This window comes from Centruroides vittatus, unplaced genomic scaffold (genome assembly GCF_030686945.1).
Source record: "Centruroides vittatus isolate TY-2023 unplaced genomic scaffold, ASM3068694v2 contig_1074, whole genome shotgun sequence".
NCBI lineage: Eukaryota > Metazoa > Arthropoda > Arachnida > Scorpiones > Buthidae > Centruroides > Centruroides vittatus.
The window spans coordinates 989,029-1,014,304 of NW_027120692.1; the positions used below are offsets into that span (position 1 = coordinate 989,029).

General features: G+C 28.2%; 1 protein-coding gene across 2 annotated transcripts; it reads right to left on the reverse strand.

Moving 5' to 3' along the window:
* Positions 1-306: 306 nt before the first annotated feature.
* LOC136973332 (cationic amino acid transporter 4-like) lies at positions 307-21,961 on the reverse strand. Of its 2 annotated transcripts, XM_067268074.1 has the most exons (5): positions 21,920-21,961; positions 21,667-21,817; positions 2,165-3,796; positions 1,077-1,185; positions 307-980 (listed from the first exon to the last, which is right to left on the reverse strand). In XM_067268074.1, exons 3-5 carry the CDS (start codon positions 3,770-3,772, stop codon positions 775-777), a joined length of 1,923 nt encoding a protein of 640 aa, XP_067124175.1. In that variant the 5' UTR covers positions 3,773-3,796; positions 21,667-21,817; positions 21,920-21,961; the 3' UTR covers positions 307-774. The 2 variants fall into 2 exon arrangements, with proteins under 2 accessions (XP_067124175.1, XP_067124167.1); XM_067268066.1 differs by lacking the exons at positions 21,667-21,817; positions 21,920-21,961 and adding an exon at positions 8,803-8,976.
* Positions 21,962-25,276: the final 3,315 nt, after the last annotated feature.

A 25,276-nucleotide genomic window follows, 5' to 3' on the forward strand; every position in this document is an offset into this window, starting at 1 on the left:
TCAAATCTTGGGGCAAACAAATCAATCTAGATTTAGATGAGAAAAATAGATTCTAAAGTGACAATCCTGCCAAAAACGTGTTTCGGACTTCGATGTTTTGACTGAAAGTAAAATGGCGGTCGATAGTACCCACCAAGAGCGCTGTAACCATAGTCACAGCCACTCTATGTAGTATATTTTAGCTCGTTAGGGAATACCTAGAGAAAACATAAATCGGAACTATGTAATACATACATTTCCATTGCTATTACTGAAATTCTAGACAGACGTCGAATCGCCCTCGTACGTGGTCTTATCGATACGTTCAAAAAGTCGCCTAAATTTGTAACAAGTTTTTTTTTCTTAATTTTATACTTTGTTTCATCTCTCGAAGTTATTATATTTATTAATAGTTTATCTTATAAATTGTATATAAATTGATTTTCATCCGAATATTAACTATCACAATAAAGTTACCAGATATTACAACAAAGTTTAGTACCATATCGCGCACACTCCTTTAGGTACCAAACCGATTAATGAAGTTTTATTTCTTTATCAGAATAACAAACTGCATAAAAGGATTTTTTTTATCTGAATACTAATATATAGGCTATATAGCATATATTGATAGTATTAAACCTTTTCCTGGTTAACAAACTATACTCTTGATAATGATTTTTATAGATAAATAACTTACATCTACAACTGAGGTATAGAAAATAAACATGGACTTACAGATGAATAAAATCGTATAAATTTGCCACAAAGTCTATAAACTCGAAGTTGTGACTTTTAATTATGTGACTTCATTTCTTCTTCCAGTTTTTCAATTGAGGGTCGAGCACTTGTTGCGGGTGTTCCATAACTAGAGTCTGTAGATTGTCCAGCACAATACGCTGTAATATTGGTTCCGGGTTGCAGTAAAGAAGAATTTGAAGTTGGTATGAGCGTGTTAAGTTTGCTATGCCTCATACCATAAGAAAAATATAGAATTAAACCTGAAGAAAGAATATAATTGCATAAAAAATAAAATTATTTCAACGTTTAAATATTAATAAACGTCACAATAATAATAATAGTCACAGATTATTTACCTATCGCCACCCATACTAATAATCTGACCCAGGTGAGAAGTTGTAAATTGGTCATCAAAAATGCATTACATAGAATACTTAAAACAGGTAATAATGGCACAAAAGGAACCTACAACAGATTTAAAATTAATAATATAACAAAATATTTAATGTAAAAAAAGTTTTTAAATTAAAAAGAAATCATAATTCTATCGAATTTGTATTATTTTGTATTATAACACAAAAATGAACAGTATGTAATTAATAAATAATATAGGAGATAAAACTAAAAACTTAATACTCAGAAAATTATATAAACTGCTTAAGTATAATCAGAGAAGAAAGGTTAATTTACAATACGAGTAATTAATGTCCTAAAAAATGAGAAAGGTGACATATTTCCGCCAGCTTTTTAATTTACCAATCAATTATTGATGAGAAGATATAGCCTACATTCACCTAATCTTTAATCTTTATTAACTCTTTTTATCCTGGAAATATATATTTATATATTACATTTTTCTCAGAGAATAATAACGTTAATAAATTGTTCATTTTTTCCTCTAAATGCAAGAAAATATAAAGTAAGACAAATAGAAAATTCATGATTTTTCTTTCATTTTATATCATTTTTGTATGATGATAGTAATGATGTAAAGGATAATAAACCTTTTTTTTTTTTTTGTAAGATTTTCTGCAACAAGATAGAAATTCATTTATTTATGTAGCCTAACTAAATTTTATTATTAAATTTAATAAATTTAAATAATAAAAGACACAAAAATAACTGAATAGATATTTTAAATCGAATTTACTATCAGTGTATAATGCTTAATTATTTAAAATGGTATTGCAGTAATTTCATCGATTGTTCTGTCAATGAACAACAGAATGAGGAAGAAGACACGGGAGAAATTTTGTATAAGTCATTGCTGTTTATAAAAATTCATCCGAAAAATAATTCTAAGTTTCAATTCTAAATTCAAAGATATTTTCATATATTTATGTTTATTCTATTGAAAACTATTAAAAATGTCGAATTATATTGTTGAAATTTGTTTAAACAGTCATAAATATGTAATATGTGAATTATAACGTACTGTACATACCTTATATTTAAGAGGCACGGAACTCTGCTCGTGTATTACAATAGTGAAGAATACAATTATAATCATTAACGATAACACCACCATTATTAATATAATCCACCACTCTTTCGCTGCAATTTGAGTTGGTAGACCTTTAATTAAACCTCCTAATATCAAAAAAAGAGCCACCAAAGACACAACGCATATATTAACCATTGTTCCAGGTTCCAATCCAAAACAGAAAAATCGGCTAAGAAAAAAATATCTGTCTTTCAATTGTCCACCACATTCGTCAATTGGCGATAATTTTTCTTCGGATCCAGGTGTACTAGAACCACCACCCATTGAATACAGTTCTTGACTTTCGTTACTATAAATTCCAATAAGTTTCCTTGGCTGATATCTCAGAATCAAAACGGAAGCACTTACAACCAAATAGGCCATTAGAGTTCCAATAGACAATAGTTCAACTAGTGTATTGATGTCTAACAGCATGGAAAGCATGGCGGATAAAAACGAAAATACATACATAGCCACAAGAGGTATTTGCGTGTTTTTACTTACTCTTGAGAAAAATTTAAAGAGAAGTCCGTCTTCGGCCATGCTATATACTACTCTAGTTAAAGCAAACAGTCCTCCGATTAAACCCGTGGCCATTCCACATAAAGCACCAACAATAACAATTATCTTTACCCATGGAACGTTATGTACGGCGAAAGCATCTGCAAGACCTGCATCACTGGTAATATCTTTATAAGAAATCATTAAAGTAAGTACGGATGAAACACCAACATAAGCAACGGTAGCAATACCCATGGCCAAAAATGTTGCAATCGGGATAGATTTCTGAGGTTCTCTAGCTTCTTCACCAGCTGTAGCAATGGCGTCAAAACCCACAAAAGCATAAAAGCAAGAGGCAGAACCAGCAAACACTCCTTCCCATCCAAAAGGTAAAAAACCTCCAGTTTCTTTATTAGTCCAGTTTTTAATATCCGAAAAGTAAGCACCTACACATATGATGACTAAAATTACTCCCATATTAATCATTGAGAAAAAGTTGTTGATGTATGAAGTCAGTTTAGCACCAAAAGAAAGAAACACCACGAAGACGACTAATATAGCAGGTGACAGAAAATCAAAACTTTCAGCCAGAAAACTCGAGTGGTTGGTACCAACTAAACCAATGGTGCCATTTTTAATAATTCCTCCTGTTAATGAATCGATATAAGCGCTACAGGCACGTGAAACTGCAGCCAGGCCTATGATATTTTCCAAAGAAACATTCCATCCTACTATGAAGGCCCAAAATTCTCCTACTGCCAAATATGTATAAGAATAGGCTGATCCGGCTCTTGGATATCGAACTCCTAATTCGGCATAACATAACGCAGCCAATAATGATGCTATACCGCTGATAATGAAAGATACCACTATACCAGGTCCGGCCGTTTTATGTGATACTGAAGCTGTCAAGACATAAATACCCGATCCAACCATGTGACCAATTGCCAATAAAGTAATATCGAAAGTTGAAAGGCATCTTTTAAGTTGGGTTTCCATAGGATCTGCTGCTACAGATGCTTTTGTCCTCCTTAGGCGGTGGCACAACGTATTTATGAAAGACGACATGATGTTCTTTTAAGGTAACGGTTTCTAAAAAGAAAATATATATATATATATTTAATATCAAAACTTTGCTAACTTAAAATTTGATTAAAACTTAGATATTACCTGTTTGTAATATCTAGATATATAATATCTATATATATTATATAGATATTATATACTGTAATATAAATAATATAGAATTACAATGTACAATACAATAGACAAGACAGCAAAATTATATAGACAAAATAAATGCAATATAACAATACATACTGTTATTGCTATAAAATTTAGTGTAAAAATGACTTTTATATTTTCAAAACGCGTATCAGCGTCTAAGATATTGCAGAATAAAGAGTGATGTAAAAAATGCCTAGTTTCTACCTGTGCACTTAATTGTGATAAAGATTAAAAAAGAAAAATTTATAACTTGTGCTGTATTCGTATAAGACTGGGAGTCGGTGTGTATTCTATGTTGACATTTGCGGCCATTTGTAAGAAATACGATACCTTGGAGCTGCGGTTACTAGTGTGAAGAGCCGAAATATTGGTCTTCAATATGTCTTCCTTGTTATTTCATGACATCACTGCGTCACATTAACCCTTTTTGTCGACTAACTGTCAACTCTTACACCTGAGAACGAAACATCTGTTCGGTTCTCAGACACCTAAATGACGCTTTCTCATCACCTCTCGACCTAAGGTTCTGATTCCATCAGTCCATAGCACATTAAAATCGTCAGTTGTCGCCTAGATCTACAATCGCCAGGATCCTTGATTTCGTAGTACAGTAGAACGTCGATAAGTGGAACGTCGGTAAGTGGAATGGTTGGAAAGTGGAACGATTTTCAGTCGGACTGTGTCGTGCTGAATCGAATGTTTTTGATACTAAATTTACTTCTAAAGTATAATTTTCATGTTTTTATATTCTTTAATATATTTATTTTGTCTGTACAAAATGCAGAAATAATTTTTAACGATACGATAGCCTCGATGATTATTATAAAAATTTTCGTTAGGCTTAAAATCGACGAAAATTCAATGCGAAGCGACACGCAACGGAGAAAAATTCAACAGGAAGTGATACGCAACGGAGAAAAATTTGAACATCGGACAGGTTAATGTATTTTTTTGTACAAAGTCGGAAACTGGAACAAATCATTAACTGGAAGGACCCCAGTCCCCAATTGGTTCCACTTATCGATGCTCTACTGTACTTCAATTCTTTGTGTGCAATCAATGGGATTTAATCTGTCGTCCATCGGACTATTCGTCGGACTAGATTATCGAAGGCCTTAAGTGGACTAATTTGCCATCTAAACTAAATCGGACAAGCAACCAACTTCAGGTAAATATTTATCGCCACGCGTATTTTATGTAAACTCTCTCTCTCGAGAATCGCGACGTTAGGCTTATCTTTTTAAATGTATGTCGATCATGTTCCCAATCTGTGTAAATAAACGTTGTTTAGTTAACGAGGTCTCTGCAAAAGTTACTTTGGGTGCGCTGTCTCTCTCTCCGTTCGGAATTCGATCGCTCCGTAACGCGACCGCTCGCGTGATCTATCTTTGAATCGCCGCGGCTTTCGTGTCAGCCAAGACACGGTGGTGTCAATCCTGACGTGGCATCGAAGAGGTGTCGACCCCCCGGTCACACTAGCACATATGCAAAATGACAAAATGAGTGCACTTAACGATGGACCAGGTGATAAGTCACCGTGACTGAAGCATGTTATTTGGACATGTTGCAACTCGTGCTATCTTGCACCTTACTCCTGATGACATTTTTCAATAAGATGTGGCTACTCGATTTAGATAAAGCAATTTCTGGGTGGAGTATCCCAGACAGTAGAGTAAGAACAATTTTCTTACCCTACTGGACTTTTTCCATGTGGGATTTTGTCAATAATCAAGTTCATCGTACATCTGTGCATAATTTGAATGGCCTGAGACAGAATCTGTCAATGTCAAACCTTATATGCTATTGAATACGTGGTTAAAGTGAAATACAAATTGGACAATTGCTACGTCTCTGTTAGTGCACATATTGAAATGTGCTTGAATGCCGAAGTTTTTGTACTAGAAGACAACAGCTTTTTCATTAAATTATGACAAGTTTTCTATTTATACATTTTTCTTTTATTAATTCTCTAAGCCAAACACCTGGTATAAGCGCAGATTTCATAAAATCTCAGTTATCTCTTTTCAAAAAATAGAGGTTTTAAAATACACCAAAATATTAAATAACTTAGACTTCTCCATTAAGTAAGAAGATATAAAGTGATTCATGTTATATAATCAAGTTAAATCAACCCATAAATAATTCAAACAATTACATAAACCAATATAAAATTTTATATAAGTATATAATTTTTCTTAATTTACACTTTAAATATTAGAATAATTTTATTTTTGAACTGAAACTTAACTTCAGATTTAAGCTTTAGAAGTTAATACCTAAATAAAAAAAAGTCTTTAATTATTAAATAAAAATTAATTTATTATTAATTTTTAAATATTCCACAAACGTTTCTACAAAAATAAAAATATAACCTACACACATTATTATTGTTTTTTATTAATTTAAATGTATTTTTTACTAATGAAGTTACAAAACTTCATTATGAAGTTAAAAAAGTGAAAAATGATGTTAAAAAATTTCAAAATGAAGTTAAAAAGTGAAAAATGAAGTTAAAAGTGTAAAATGAAGTTTAAAAGATCAGAATGAAGTTAAAAAGTGAAAAATGAAGTTAAAAAATTCAGAATGAAGTTAAAAAAATTAGAAAACTTCATATCCTAACATCCATAGCAATTTTAATTTCCAAAAAGTAATTATTTTAATACTGATCTATTTTTATAAATATTGTTAAAAAACCTACTAAAAGTGCTTTACAGTCCTAGCCTTTGATCTTAATTTAGAAAGCCATTAACTGATTAGTTCTTTCCGTGACATAACAACAATTTTGTTTCACGTAAAAGAAAATTCTTTTTTGTATAAGAATCAATGTGATTTTAAACGTGCATTTAAAAATCATTTAAACATTTAAAATATAAATTATCAGAAAAACAGATTATTTTTTATAACAGAAATATTTTATATAACAGAAATATTTTTAGTTTGTTCAAATATGTATTCATTTGCTTTTTATTTTTTGAATAAATGATTAAATATATACACTGTAATTGGTATTTCTTGCTCAAGACGTTTTAAATGCCACATAAGTCGATTCTTTGAAATTTTAATATTTTTAGTTTGTTCAAATATGTATTCATTTGCTTTTTATTTTTTGAATAAATGATTAAATTTTTTTTTAGTTTGATATAAAATATTTATATCGTATACCCAGAATTTATTATTCAAATAATAGAAAAAATTATGAGAATATTTTTAAGTTAGAATATATATATATATATATTTTTTTAAGGATAAGCTATTCTTAGGTGTCAAAATTAATGTTAATACTTAATAAAATATGTTTTTTTTTTTCATTTCTGGGTATAAAACAATAAGAAAGAATAAATGTTTTTCCATTATATATTAACTTACTTTTTACATATTCGGTATAATATTAATGTAATACAATATTATTGCAGTAAATATAAATTAATGTAATATAAACATAATATTATGTAATGTAGATTTATTTTTAGTTATTTTTTTAGCATTTGGTTAATAGATTGAGTTTATCTCTTTAATTATAAAATATATTTAAAAATAAAGCTTTCTTTTTACAAAAGAGTCTTATTTTTTGTAATTCTTGCTTCTTCTCTCCTAAAAATACTCATTTTCAGCTATTATTTAATTGAAATTATTTTAATGTAATGAAATTACAATATTTAGCATTATTAGTGTTTTATTTTTTACATTGATGTATGATGAAATATAATATTTTCTTTTAAATAATAGCTAAAAAGTAGAGCACAATGATGTTCAAAACACCTGCTAACTGTATCAAACAAACATGTGTTTCCATATATTTAACGCTCTTTTTAAAAACAATGCTTACAAAAGCAAGGTTTCCTTATAAATACTACTAGAATAAAATTAAAATATAAATTATTTTAAATAATTTTTTAAAAAATATTCAACATTTACAGAATCGAATTAACACGAAATTATTATTAATCGATTTTAATTAATTTATGTATACATTTACACTTGACATTTTATATTTTCATAAATATGCTAAAATGTTATATTTTTATAGTGTTTTTATAACTATATAATATATTTTTTTTATATTCAATTTTTATATTTCGAAAATATATAAAAACGTTTTATAAAATTAATATATTTATTAAAGTTATAATACTTAAATTATAAAAATAATTCTAAATTTTGTATATTATTTATACACAGTTCATTATAACAAATACAGAGAAGTAGAGAGAAATTCAAGGATGAATTTCTCTCTAGTTCAATGTTATTCATTTATCATGTTACATCAATTAATTCATGTTTATATACGTGCTGAAACCTTTATTTCGCACACAACTGGAAAGTTTGGATTCATTTTCCGCCTTTTATTATCTCTCGAATTATTAATTTATCATAAATCTTAATAAACTATGCTTGAAAGTTTTAAATTTATTATTCCTTAAATATATAATGGCAGTAATTATCTGTTAAAACGGCAATTATTAATGTATAACTAGCCATCGATTTTATAAATAATAATTCTATTATATTTATATTAATTTCTATAATAAAATAAAATCTAATAGTAAATTATTTAAAAAATTAAAATTTATTATTATTATTATTTTTTAAATATAAATGGTATAAAAGAAACACAATCAGAAGACAAGTGACAGGAAACTTAAAAAATAAGTAAACTTAGAATATCTTACATACAAAAATAATACAAATTATTTATCATCTTAATATAATTATTCCCTAATAAACTTTATGTAATATAATTAAAGTTATTTTTAAAAATAATATTACTTTCAGAATAAATATATTTAAACAACTAACCATATGGCGCCTATCGGAGGATTAAAATCGATACAGTAGACACTACATAGGAATTGACGTGTGTCTTGACTTACCAGAAATCTATAAAATCTGTTGTTCAACGTAAACGAGCATTTGAATACAATTCAATCACAGGAGAATTACAAACCATTCTCTCGCGTTTTTTAGGCCACACCCGATTATTCGTCTCCGTAGAATCGATATTTAGTTGCGACATCACTTTTCCGTATCCTAGCAACAAACACAAGCAACATCCCCCGATAATACGCATGTCCAATGATGTAATATCATATATATGTGTATATATATTTATACATTTGTGCAAATAAATGAACTCTTTAAAATAATTAATTTGTATTAATAATTAAGTAAATAAATTTTGATGTTTTGTAATATTGACATTTTCTACATGAAAAATTGATAATTAGATATTTATAATTATTGTGTATTTAGAAGATGTAATTTATCATTTTAAATTATGAATTTTCTTGTGGTTAATATTATTAATTTTTATAAAAATGGACACATTTTTGCAATGGCTTTTACAAATACACACCTTTAACATATACTTTTCAGGTGAGAGTGATCGATATTCGTGATTACACGTATTGATTACAATAAAAGGATAAGTACTATAAAAATTTATAAAATTACATAAGTTAAACCTTTAATTTTATATTCTTATAAGAATAATTAATGAGCAATGCTTTAAATCAGATGTCTGTTACAGAAAAGGTCAGTATCTGATCTTCCAACACATTTTCTCTTTCTGTCTGTCTTTCTTCTCTATATTTTTCTTTAATGAGTTAAATTATGAAAATTGAAAATAAAATTTTAGAAAAACAATTTAAATATCTCTCATATATCTTCTCTACATGCGAAATTACTAATAAAATAAATGTTAACTATCAGAACAATAAGGTTCCTAATTCACTATATAAGGTAAAACTGGTGCGTTATTTAATATGGCTGGAAAAGTACTGTATAAAACATTGTAACAATGTAAAAAGTTCTATTCTTTATTTTCAATAAAAACAATTTAAAACTTAACAGTCATTTGGTGCATATATAAATGTATTTCTTGTTATCTGTTATATTCTCACAAGATTGTTTTAACCGACGACCTATATTGTTTAACCTATCCATTTCATAACAATTGGCTTCGTCATTGTTAATTGATAAAGACACAAAGTATGGAACGATCGATGATAGGAAAACACTTAAAAACAAAAAGAGGAATTCGTGGATAAGAGATCAAACAAAGTTAAAAGATATAATAGTCTAGATCAAATCTTTTAAGTGGAAATAGCTTAGACATATTACAAAGAAGACATGACAATAGATGGACCAAGATTATACTGGGTTGAAATATAGAGGTAAAAAGAAAACAGAAAAGAGAAAAACCTAAGAGGAGATGGAAAGACGAAATTAAAGAATTTGCAAGAAAGGAATGAAAGTGAGTTTTTAAATAAATTGTAAATGCTAATAACGAGTAAAACGTTCATTAAGTCTGATTCTACTCGAGATATGACAGATGACTCCTCTATTTCTACAGTCTTCGATTTTTAACTATCGAAATTTAGTATTATCAATGCCCCATATATAGAAATAACCCTGTCAAGTTTTAAAATGTTTGGTCTATCCCATCCTAATATATAATCCACACACCTACACCTATGCCTACACACATCCAAACACACGCCTATACACCTACACACGTCCCACACACAAAGAGATAGAGAGAATTCTGTAAGGAAATTTTTTACAATTTTTGACTAGTGGAGTGTCAAAACGTCGAGAAATGCAAAAACACCGAAAAGTCAAAATTTGACCGATTAACGTTCTTTTCTTGTGTTATATTCTATAGCAGGAGAAAATATAAAAGCCTAAGATAAAAATCATATTTGACACGTTTACATACTCGAGATATAAATTATTTATGAAAATTTATGAAGATCCGAAACAGATTTTAATCCAGTTGATTACGGCGATATCAATTGTAATCACATGATGGGCCAAATAGAATTTTGACATGATCTTGTAATAATATAAAATTGGGAGAAATGCCTTAACTATAGGCGACTTTTCCTGTAGCTAAATAAATACTGATTTTTCTGCTATATTTCGTCCATTACTTTATATTACTTCTCGAAAAATACTTTGTTTTACCCGTTAAAAACAGCAATATCGACAATCTATTATTTTCTCGTATCAAGGTGCTAAAGGACATGATAAGTTATCCTTGTTGAAGGTAACAAACTCGGAAGATGAGGATACACGAAACGTTATAACAGAAGTTATTTCGTATTGGCCCAACTTTAATTTGCTTTATGGTATTGGCCAACATTAAAATCATCGAAGTAAGCTTTGCAAAGACAGTTACACTTTATCTGTATAAAAATAGTTTGCCAGATAGATTGGTTGTAAAGAAGGCTCGATAAAGAATGCTATAGAGAAACTCATGTAACCTAATCTGGAGAGCATTGAACATCGTTGCTCCGGTTGCCATGTCATCCATATAGGTTAATATAAATTGAGTTTCATCTTCTCGAATGCTGTTCTGTGATCATTATCGACATCCATACTTGCAAGAAATTCGAATTGGAAAATTATTCTTTCTTTTTCAATTGTCGGCCAATATACTGTATGTAATATATCAGCTGTTGCATCAATGCTGTAATGCTCTAGATAGACCATTTCTAACAGCTTTACACGTTCATTCAGGACTGTGATGAAATGATCATTTACTTCAAATTAGTCATTTTTTATAGTGATAGTAGTATTGAGAATGTTTTTCTTGCAGCAATATTTTCATAAAACTGACGTTGCATAAATAGTCAGTGTTTTATATAGGCCTATATATACAAATACAGTAGAGACTCGTTAATCGGAACCCCGGTAATCGGAATCGCCGGTAATCGGAACGATTTTCAGTCGGACTGTGTCGTGCTGAATCGAACATTTTTGATACTAGATTTACTTCTAAAGTATAATTTTTATGTTTTTATATTCTTCAATATATTTATTTTGTTTGTACAAAATGCAGAAATAATTTTTAACGATACGATAGCCTCGATTATTATTATAAAAATTTTCGTTAGGCTTAAAATCGACGAAAATTCAACACGAAGCGACACGCAACGGAGAAAAATTTGAACATCGGACAGGTTAATATATTTTTTAGTGCATAATCGGTAATCGGAACAAATCACTAATCTGAACAACCCCAGTCCCCAATTGATTCCGATTTTCGGTTTTCTACTGTAATCATTAATGGTTAAGAATTACCCTGAATAACTCGACTTTACTGTACTATTTTAGAAGCGGTTTTTGCGTTTTTGCGGGAAATCAAACATATTTTTAGGCCCATCTAAAAATTCTCTAATTAGCCTCGGAAGATGGGAGACTAAATTCTTGCACCCGATAAAAACGGGTAAGAGCTGCTATATAACTATAAAAGTTATTTAATGTTCGTTTTTACAAATAGATTTAACCAAATATACCTGTAAATTTCTTTTATTTACATAAAAATCTAAATTTTCTATTTTCTATCCGTGATGATTCCATTAGATTTTAAAAATTGTTACAGTCAGAAAGTGCTATAGTTTTCCATTAAAAAGCTTAACTTAAATATAAATAGAAGAGGGTTAACTTATTGAAAGTTTCATTCAAAAAGTTCACACGAATAATTAAATTAAAAGCTTCCAAAACATTTCGATAACTAAAATACGGTAGAATCTGCCCGCCAGTGATCGAGTGGATAACATACGTTATTAGTCGATTGCGAGTTCGCGCCCGACAACGGGATGACAACGTGGAATTTCTCGAGTTTCTTCACGTGTCTAACATCTAAACAGGGACAATTTTTAGTAGTAAGTTCTCCCGGGATAAACCCCATTTTCATAATATATAAATTAATCTGAAATTACGATAGTTTCTCTTCCAAAATTGCAATATTGTTTCTTATAGAATTGCTTTGTTGTTCATTTGAAAAGATACCACACGTTTCCATTTTTGTCTAGCTTCGATACGTTTATCTAATAGTTAATGGAATTACAAAACACCAAAAAATAAATGCTTTTAAAATTCCCAAAACGATTGAACGAGTAAAAATAGGAATATTGCAAAACACAACATATTGGCATATTTGTATTTGCAATTCAGTTGCTAAATAAAATGCATACCGATATATTGATTGATAATTTTTTTACTACTGAATAAAACAGTATTATATTTTTAAGCCAAACTTTTTTAATATTTAAAAATCTGATTTTGTTTTATTCAAATGCTTATAAATTATTTAATTAGAAATATCATCTACACCATTTTTTGCCAGTGGCGCGTTATAGCTTCATGAGACCCAGAAAAAAATTTGAATTATGGAGCTCCATGCAGAGTTTTGACTCCAGATATTTTTCTTTAGGGGAATATTTTGGAGGAATATCTCGGTATTCTCGTTTGTATTTTTTAACGCTATTTCCGAATGGTTAAGTTTTGTGCCACATCGGCAATCTAAGGTCCCAGATAGGGCACCAAATTTAAATTTCGATATTCTTACTACAGTAATGAGTTTATAAAAGATTTGTTTGTGACCTTCCATTAGCGGGGGTCCCAGACAATTTTCTTTTTTGTCCATGTTTGCGTACTTTTGTATTTAAAGATATTATTGATCCAATACAAATTACTGTTGAAAGTCGGCCCTAAATGCATCTAACAATATATGAAGTCATTCAGAGTGAATAAAGTTAATATTCTGCGTTTTGGTTATTGAATCAATGATTAAGTTCCTTTATACCTGCAAATACAGGATTTTAAAGAATTATTTAATATATGTATAGTCGATGATCCCAACAATAAAGGAATTACTTCTATAATAAATTCTTATAAACTTCATCCGATAATGTATGAGAAAAATATGCATTACAGGATATGCACTTAAACGTCTATCCAGGAACACAAGAGATCTTTCCAGCATTGCTTAGGTTAGAATGTGGACTGCAGAAAATACAGATACACCAGATATTACGTCTCCATGACATGCACCCATTCCTCTTCTATCTGCAATCAATACAACGTGCGAAGAATGCCCACAGCGATTTGAGTGGTTCAACATTTTGTTAAATTTACAGCATGACGAACCACAACTCCTTCAGCATTTTATAAAAGGACGAAGCACTGTTTTTCCATAATGGAATATATAACTGTCTCAAGGGCACCACTAGAAGAGCGCCATAACGCCATAACGCCACGCTCAACCGTCTATTCTCTAACAAAATAAAACCAATTTTTGTACCAATTTCTGAAATGTTGTCTTTATCGTAAGTATTTGTGTGATATACCAAATAGCCTTAAATTTATTCCCTTCGGTTATTTTAGCTCTGGAACAAGCGTGCCCCATATGCATACACTGGTGAATGTTGGAGAGATCTGTTTTTGTCCCTGAATAGATGTTTAAACGACTACCATAGGAACGATTTTACTTTCCCGGCTTTATATATAATAGAGGGAAAGTATGGCAATCGGTCCCCTGTGTGTATGAATGTTAGTCTATGTGTGTAGTCTGTGTGTGTAATGGGTGGGTGGCACGATTTTGTTCACCCACTTTAAAGCTTAATAACTCTTGTGCCTTTTGTCTAGAATTTCTAAAATTTTGCAGATAGGTTTGTGTATTGGGGTTTGATGCTATTAAAGTTTGGTCAAGGGGCTGAGGTGGCCATCACAAAATTATGCTTCTTGCCATTTTATAATAATTAATAATATAAAAAAGTTTTTAAAATGAAATTTTATAACAGGTTTATTTTAAATGTTTTTGCCGGGAAAGTTACGCAACACGTTGCTGGATTTTTAAAATATAAATTTAAACTATCGTGTAAGGTAAAACAATTTTATTTAATTCAGAAACTTTTATTTAACAAAATATGAATTACAAAACAAAAACAAACTTATTAAAATTCGTAAAATAAAAAATAGTGTATAATAATTTATTAATTAACACATTAGCCAGGACGACTTTAATGAAAGAAAATTATAAGCAGCATGCAGCTTACACACAAAATACTAACGGGAATTTCCTGTGTATAAAATTGCACACTTGTTATCACAAAATAGTTTTTTTTTTAATTTTCTAAGAATATTGCCATGAAAAATAAAAAAAAAGCATTCATCATTACAGAGAAAAGTGCATTTCGAACGATGTTTTAGTAATCGAAAGAGCATTTACTAGAATAAGATAAACAGATGATTTCTATGAACTCTTATATCGAAATCGTTTTGTATAAGTACCGACTTATACAGGGATTGCTACAATTTGTGAACCGCATTACATCGAAACCGCGATGTATAAGTACCACGTTGTTTTCTCTGCTTAAGAGTAACAACATAATAAACATTTTAAATATATTTAGGCAATTTTCTTCTTAGAGACCGTTTAACTCCGTTGAAAATAATAGCATTAACGAAGGTAGATTGATAGTAAGATCACTCATTTCAGTATCTGGCAAATACAATTGTTGAAAACATTTCGTAAAAAATAATCAAAAAAACTTAAAGATCGAAGACTAAATAAACCGATGCAAGTGTTTTGTACATCGGATTTCTTAATTCTTACAAAGGAAAAACAAAAGTCCATAAAACTTTTTACACTAAGCAAATTCTATAGCTATATGTGAAATCATATGCAGAAAGTTTTGAAATAGGCGGATTCAATTTACAGAGAATTTTGCTATTGTTTGTAAATCAATTATTAAATTTCAGTTTCCTTTCGGTACCGGGTCAAAAAGAATTTAATCGTAATATCTTCAAACTTTAAGTGATTGAGGATTAAAAAAATTAGTATTACTGCAGAAACGTTGGCTTTAACCAACTGCCTTAAAGATAGGAAGTATCAGTTTACCTTACTGTAAATACACATTCTTAATTTTAATTCAATAATACCGTATTCACCAGTGAACATGAGTATATTTTTCGTTTGGAATAAATTTAGGATAGAAATAACACCACAAAAACGTCCACAAACTATGTGCTATTGTTACGCTATACCATACTAAGTATATAAGTGCCTCTGGTAAGATGACACAATATCGTTTCTCAATTTGAAAAACAATGAATAATGTATACTAATAAGCATATTAAATAATAATATGTAACAAAATGTTGATATAAAGGAGTATAATTTTTCGATTACAATAGTCTTTTCATTAAATCAAATAAGAATAGTCTGTTAACATATTTAACTTAAAGCATTGTGAATGAAAGAAAGAATTACTAGACGGAGGTACGAATGACGATAATCAATGTTAGAAAAAGAGCTAAATTCCTAATTTTTTTCTAATATAAATTATTATTAAAGTTTTCCTGAAAATGTCTTATACCAGGTTAATCTTTTATTGGCTTGTTTAAGTAAAAGCGAAAAGGTGCCATTTGTGATTTCGCAACCGGGCTACCTCCTGTATTACCTACTCTAAATGTTGGCATTGCTTGATAAGAAAAATATTTAGATGATAATTCGAATTGTCTCCAGACATAAACAGTGTGTAAATGTAACTAGCTTGCATCAGAGTAAAAACTAAACAAAAATAAAATAATGGAAATTTCCATGTCATTTCCCAATTTGAATGTTTTATTTTGTTCGTACCTTAAATTTTTCCTTTATCTTTTCTTTTTAGTGAATGATAAGATAAAGCGTTATTGAACTATCAGCACACGTGCAGCAATCGAGAAAATTCAGAAATTCCACAGTTAAAAAAAAAATTCTTTTAAATGACAAAATATCCAAAATGAATATACAATCAAAAGTCACTAGTGTATACTTAAAAGAGAGTCTTTATAATTTGTCCTTTAAACACACCTCGAAAAACCAGAACTGAGTCAAACCTATTTATTTATTTATAGACTTTACTCTTCTATAGTTCTTTACTCTTTAGTAAAAATCCATATAAAAATAAAATACAACTTTATCGTATAAAATCGAATGCTTTTAGGCTAATAAAACCATACTCCATCGATCTTAAATAAAATTTTTAAAAAAATTCTATGTATTATATATTTATATTTAATGATTAAATGAATTTCATTATGTTTTAAGTGATTTTTGTAATTAAAATAGATTATTTTATGAGTAACTTATGAATAAAATAGGTTAATGTTACCCTAGGTGTTCAAATTGGCGGCTCATCTCCGATTCCAGCAATCAGAAGACAGGAAACAGTGGGGAAGCATTTTCTAACCTAACTTAACCTATTCTAATAATTTGGTTGCTAATAATTATGGTAATTTATTAGAATAGGTTAGGTTAGGTTAGGTTAGAACGTGCGTCTCCACTGTTCCCTGTCTTCTGATCGCTGGAATCGGAGACGAGCCGCCGTTTTACCTAGGGTATACCTAGGGTAACATTAACCGTAAAAGGTATCATATTTAGATTGTAAGTGCGAGGATGTTTCGTAATAACTACTTTTAGACAAATATATTATTTAATTCTTTGGTGTAGCTAGGTTAAGTTATGTTTAAATTAAGTATCCATTAGCAGAATAACTTAGGATAATAATTGCTTTATAATAAAACGTCAAATATATTTTCTTCCTTACGCATTAAAATCTTTTTTCGCTTTGTTTGTGTTGTTTTATTTCAATATATTGTACATTCTCTCTCTCATTTACAGTAATCTAACTATTTCGAAATGCATTTCGTCCATGTTTGATCCTCTTCGGTTGGGAAAAAGACAGTATTTTCCATTCCGTTACATTTTCCAACATTCGGTAGACACACATTTTCCAAATTCCAAAAATTAAATGAAATAGGGACGAATGGAAAATATCTGTCCAATTTTGTTCAACTGAAGAGGACTAAACATGGCCGAAATGCGTATTGAAATAAAGTATTTATCTTAGAAGGTTTTCGCGGAGGAGCAAACATATGATTTATAGTATTAAAGATTATTCTAAAAACGAAGAATAATTTAATGAAATTTTTGTATTTTCTTTAAAACTATAAGAAAATCAGAAATCGAAATTATACGGTAGTTTAGATATAGGCCTAATACAACGTTTAAATTTCAATTATAACAAAGTAATTGAGTCGGATATGGAATTATGAAATAAACATTTAAAAGTATATTTTGTAGTTATTTTAATAACATTAAACATTAATTAATATACGAAAAATAATTAATAAATATTATAGAATAATCTTATAAAAGTATAATTAATATATACTTAAAGATAGATATAGGAGTTAAGCTTATAATAAATTTTCTTTCAGTTTTACTGATGACCTTAATGTTGTTTTGCATGTCAAATGTAAGAATTTAAAATACATGACTTTGCAGTATATAAAATTGAATAACATTTTTACAGTTAAAATTTTAGAAATATAATAAGAATAATTTTTATTTGTATATAATATATATTTTATAATCGATTTTATATGAAGAGACCTATACATTAAGCAATATTTATACAATTATATTGCAATAATTTAGTTTTAAATAAATACAAAATAAATTTTGAAATACTAGATGAATGCGTTTATATATAAAAAATACACACTGTTTTATAAAATTTAACTTTTTATTTATTATATTGATATTGATATTAATAAAATAAATTCTAATATGATTATTTTACATCTGGTAATAATATAATCTACAATTATCACCCCCAAACAATACCCTTTATTAAAATAAATAATAAAACCGACATATATATATATATATGTAAAAATATTAGTGTAAAATCTATGAATTTTTAAACGAATAAATATTAAAAAGAGAAAGTTGTAAGACGATGTTAATAATTGTGAAAAAAATTGTGTATTGCATCAGCAATTAAACAAATTTTAATATTCATCACAAATCAACAAATATAGCAACAGTAAGGCAGTTTATCTCTAATGAAGCTGCATAAGTATAGTTAAATAGAGGTTAATATTATGAAATACATAATTTTATTTTTGACAGAAAAACGAGCAGTTATTTATCGTGACATCATCACAATGCCGGGCTACAATTTTTAATCATATTTTTAATTAATTTCATTTCAAATTAGTACTTTAGTGTCTTTCCCCTGTACTGAGTCGTGCCGATCATCAATTAACGGTTTACAGGAGAGGCGTTTTGAATTGAAATAACACAGCTTTCAGTTTACATGCAAAGTTTCTATACAGTTAATCCGTGTCTGCTGACCCTATAGTTTCCATATCTGGTCTAAAATGTCATCTATCTAATTCCGTTGTCGAGATTACGAAAGGACAGACAAACGGACGAACGACAGTGGAAATTTATGGGTCTACAGTGTTTTCAAATTGCAACCCAATCGGTCACTTTTGCTGCAAACTTTTTAAAATTATATTTACCGTATAAAAACTGTATAAAATTTAATATAACTTATGGGAAATTATACTTATTTACATTTTAATAATTTTGAATTTGATAGAAAATCATAAAAGAAACAAGAATATAATTTTTTAATTTATATCATAATAGCACACTAGCGGTATTAAAAACCAGATTATTATGAAACAAAAAATAAATGCATTAATTACTATTAAGCTGTATTTAACTTGTATATAAAGTTACCAATATTTAGATAATTTAACTTTAATCATACTAATGATATATATATATATGTAAGTTCTAATAAATTAGTAATATATATTAGCACTAAATTTCGTATCTCTGCTAATGAAAGGCAGTAAATGATACAAGGAAACTCTATTACGACGTAACTGTTTATTAAGCTCATAATATAATAGAAATAAATTAAATAGAGTCTTTAATAATGGAAAAATTTATACTCGAAATCAACATCTGAATATTTATTTATTGAATTACTTTCTTTATATGTAAAACAGAAATATTTATCTATTGTTTCGGTAATGTTATAGCTGTAGCTGTTTTAAAATTATAAACAGGTGTTGAAAGACAACAGTTGTGTAACAAAAAATATACTAGACTATATTCACAATACTATAGCTTCTCTTCTTATGGTTTAACAATTGATATTACAATTATATATTTCAGTAGCATAACAATATATATATATATATAAAATACATAATAAGAATTTCGAATTAATTGTACTATTTGGAATATTAGTGTTATAATTGTATAAATCTTGATCTTTGTTGACAGTAAAAGTTAAATGAGAAAAGGATATTGAAAATAACAATAAAAATACTGATCGTGATTGCAATATTCCGAAATATTTCATGTAATTTTTATCATTATTCTATTACATCACATCTGTAATAATATGCAATATAATATTTCTTGTATAATAGTATATTTAGAAAATTGGTTGAATAGTGAAGAAATGTTTCATCAACGTGAGTTGGGCTTATTTAAACCACTGAAAAAATAAATAAATTATGTTTAGTATAGACTTTTTTACTGCATCAATCTTACAGGAAATTCTTATTTCAAGTCAAATAATTACTGTACATTCATCTTGTTAATTATTATTATTATGATTATTTTTTGTATATAATTATTATTCCTCGTGCATTGTATAAATAAAATTTGTTCAAAATGACTATCGTAAACATCTTTCCAGTCATGAAAAGTATGCTGATTCGACAAATCTCTGAGATTAAGGTAAAAATTTCTGGACTTTTTAAAGAATGTTGAATAATGATATCTCTACAAAAATTTAAGGGTTTACGAAACTTGTTACCCAGGCTTATCGATTTAAGAATTTAATCAAAACAACAGCCTAAACTACAGCCGGAAAGCCCGTGATTTTACAAAAATTTAAGCAAATATTCTATACTTTAAAAACAAAAACTAGACCAGATATATCGAATTAATTTAATATTACAAGAAGTAGAAGCGACAATAAACATTCTTGCAGTAACCATTAACACTAAAATAACAATAAAATATATATTTAGAGCTACTATAAGCAATAGTTAATAGAGCTTGAACAAATATATTTTTATACACATCAAGTTTTTCGCGTGTTTTCTATATTTAATAATTTTACTTGACCGATATAATCATTAAACCATTCAGTAAACCTGTAGATAAACATGAAAATAATCAGATATATTCTCATCTAATTTTATTCTTTATGTATTAACAAAATCTAACACGAAAATTATATTTTCAATTGTTTCTCGCTTCTTGTTTCTTATGTATAAGAACACAGCATGATCTATTTGCAATGTTCTGCACTTATACCAAGACTATTAATTTATTTAAGTTTTAATTAATAATTTAAAAAATCTAAATATTTATCGTCTAAAATATTTAACTAATCATTAAACATATTAAACATTATGAAATGAAAAATATTTTTTAGAATTTATTAATCTTAAATTTCATTTTATAACGCTTTATCACTAGAAAAACAAATCCAGCAACGAGTTGCGTAACTTTCCCGGCAAAAACATTTAAAATTGCGTGAGGCGCCATTTGTTAAGATATTTTATTAAGAAACTTTTTTATTATAAAATGGCGAAAAACCTAATTTTGAGGATAAAGGTAAGTTTTATAAAAATAAAAAAAATAAAAAAATTCTAAATACTAATAACAGTAAAATCTTCATTAACTCTAACCCCACTCGACATACGACACGTGATTTCCTCTATCTTCTGTCACCGCACCTCCCGATCTTTAACAATCAAAATTTCATGGTATCAATCACTCTAATACACAAATCTCTCCACAAAATTTCAGAAATTTTCGACAAAAAGCAGAGAAGTTATTAAGCTCCAAAGAAGGTAAACAAAATTGTGCCCCTCACACATATATAGGAAAAAAAAAGAAAAAGAAAAAACCCGCCTAATTTTATTGCATTTCTCGACGTTTTAAGATGTCCTGAGCCCAAAAAATATAAAAATCTTTGGGGTAATATTTTGAGTGATCGCCATACTTTCCGTGTTATATATAACAGCAGCGGAAAGTAAAATATTTTATTTTTATTGAATAAAAAAAATCAACTCACCTGCTGTAGAAAATCTTAAAAATTAACTGAATTGCAATAGAACTTCCACAATAGAAACAAGATAGCTTCACTATTACATTTTACTGTATATTTAACAACGAAATCATATGATAAAATTTGTTCTACATGGCTTAACATATACTTGCTGATCCTGCAAAAATTAACGCATCATAAACATTCGATATTTTTTTTTTCTAAAATTACTATTACTAATACATCATTGGTAAACAAAACTTTCCGAAAATCAACTTACAAATGTATTATAAAGAAATAATTTATAACTAATTACAGTAATATTTTTATGGCATAGAAATTATGTATTTTTTACTCATTATAATTAATTTTGTAAATGTAACATTAGCATATTACATAAAATCTGTAAAACAATTAAAATATTAGTGTTATATAATTTTTTATAATGCTGCCATCTGATGTTAATTTTAGGTAAATTTTTAAATAAACTTTATTATTTTAAGCAATAGGTATATAAATAAATATTTAAATATATTTTATTAATAATTTTTTAAACTTTTTCTTTAATTTTTAGATAAAATTTTTTAAATATTATTAGATTTTAATGAAATACTAAAAAAAAAAATATTTCTTTAATTCGAAATATTACCGATAGATGGGGAAGTATGTACACCTCAATTATTTAATATTAGTTTTTAACGTTAAAAGAAATATACTTTTTCCCCCTTTAATGTAATAAATATAAATTAATATAAATAATAAAATGTGAAAATTAGATTTAAATTTAAAAATTTTATTAATTTATTTTATAATAACGAAAGTATTTAAATCCGTTTTTTCCAACGCATGATGGCGCTACTCAGAAAATATTGACCATAAAGATCAAATAATCGAACGCCGATCGATCGCTAAAATTGTATTTTTGTTTTCAATTTAACTTTATCGAATGAATAAAATACTGTATAAACAAATTTAAAAACATAAAAATATTAAAGCACAGAAAAGAAAATTGTAAATAAACCATACCCAAAGACCCGAAAGGATCCCTCTTTCCTATATGATGGCTAGAAATAAGACACGCTGTGTTCTTACCCTGTTGCAGTGACCCTAAAATACGTAATAATAATTTTATAATAATTTCTTATTTTTTTTTAGCTTAAGATAAGTCTGTTTGAATTTAAAAATTTTTTAAAAAAATTGCTTTTATTTGAGTCTTAAGATTTTCTAAAACAATTTTATTTATAATACAAGCAAGAGACAAACTCCATTAATGATTTATTAGTTTATTTATTTAAAAATAAATATAATACAGAAATACAATTCGTCTTAAAATGCATTTCATTCCGAATTAAAAATTGATATAAAGAAAAGTTGAGTGAACTTTCTTCACGATTACCGCATATATTTGACAAATATATTAATAAGTAATAAAGTAGCATATTGTAAGTATATATTTCACATATTCAAAATAGAAAACTGTTAACATAATAAAATGTATTTTTCTTATTGAAAAATATCTGGTTAATCATTTCTGAAGAAGCATTTTAAAGTCAACACTGTGTTAATTCTCACATATAATATACAGATCAAATTTTGTCCGTTAAATCCGAAGTCCATTAAATCGGGGTCCTTTAAATCGAGGCTTTACTGTGTTTATATTATGAATAGTGTGAGAGCTGGCAGGATGGTCGAGACGATTAGGCTAACGCCTTAGGGTCGATTTACACACAACAGTGCAGTAAGCATCGATAAATATCACACATAGCCAATCAGAATTTCACGTACGACACTTGTATGATTGACAGAATACAGATCACGTGTCGTAGATGAAACTCTGATTGGCTATGTATGATATTTATCGATGTTTATGCACCAAACGGTCACTGTGCCGGCACGTCACTGTTGTGTGTAAATCGACCCTTAATCGCCTCGACCAGTATTCACTAGTTCTATTCCCCCACCGGTTAGTCGCGGGTTCGCACCTGATTAAGGAGTTAACCACGTGGATTTTCCGGAGTTTCTTCGTGTGTCTAACACCTAAATAAGGACCGGTTTCTCATCGAAAGTCTTTCCACCCTTGAAGATCGCCCATAGGTTACGTTTCCTCTATTAACCGAAACCTACCGCCTTGGGGGCTCGGAATCGAATCTAGACGAGCACCCCTAGGAATTTTTCATGAGGTTTGTTCCAGATACGTTGGGCTTTGTCCCTCACCATTTATCGGCCAAGTCGAATTCTTGATGTATCTGATAAAAAGCCTTCTTAGTTCCAACAAGGCGGAAAAAATTAAAAATAAAATTAACAATTAAAAAAAAATTCCTACAGTTCCATTGTATAAAAACATATAAAATAATTAAATACTGGCATTTTTAACTGTTCGTTTAACATATATCGTCGATGACGATTTTATTAAAATGAATATTAAATTGAATAACATTAATATAATTCTAGTAAAATAAAGTTTCTCACACAAAAATTTTCCAGCAAATAAAAGAATATAAAGTGTATTTTAATAAATATATTTTGTTTTACTCCGAATAATAATAATAATTTCACGAATTTATACAAGATTTTTGAAGGAAAATTGGTATTCATTTAACGAAATTATGTTTAAATTTTTGGCAGTTTTGATATAAATATTTCAAATTAGATCTTTTGTCAAATAAAAAAAAACAAAGTAAAGAAAGACATGATGTATACTGTTGCAAAAATTCTCCGTAGACCTTTTTAACTATTCCATTTATTTTCTGAATGACGTCGGGGAATTATGGTTCCCTTCTTAGCCATTATAACTCTTTATCTTAAAAACTTTCAGGTCATCTTATTTTAGTCTACTGATAAAAAATGAGAAATATATTTTCGAAACTTAGAAACACGAGACTAAAGTATCGAAGTTCGATTATAAAAAATTTAGATAATATATGACTATAAAATAATATACATTGATGTAATTTGAATACATGTTAGCGCTATGCGGAGAATTGAAAATATAAAATGACTGTAGTAAACATATTCATTTTTTAACTAGAAGAATGTCACAAATCTGTAAAATATAATAGTCTTATAGACAGAAATAAAGAGGAAATATTTAAATTTTATGTATAGTAAATATGCATTCATTTAAAATCATTTAACTGATGTAATGTAGAGACAGTAATTTAGCTTGCATGCATCGTGCGAGGAATCTAGCATGTAATATAGGTTATATAGCCTTTGAACTTTCAAATTTTAAATGCCAGTTTATACGTACAGTGATTCGATCCATAAATATAACTTAATTGCTAATTTTCAAATAGTATTTTTAATAATAAACGAAGCATTTTGCTTTGCTTTACCATCTTAAAAAACTTTTTAAACTGTAGTTAGGAAGTATGTAGTTAATTAATCGAAAATACTATAAATACTAAATAATTTTTAAAATCTTTTGGGGAAAATACAGCTATATTCTACTTCAAAATGGCACATTTAACGCATTATACAATTTTCATCTTAATATTACTCATAGGCTTTTTTTCTAACGTGTATACGTTGACAATGACTATAAATACATATATATTATTTATCAACTTAATCTTAATGCAATAATATTTACTTAAGATTAAAGGTCAAAGATCTAAGACCTTCTTTCATATTCTTT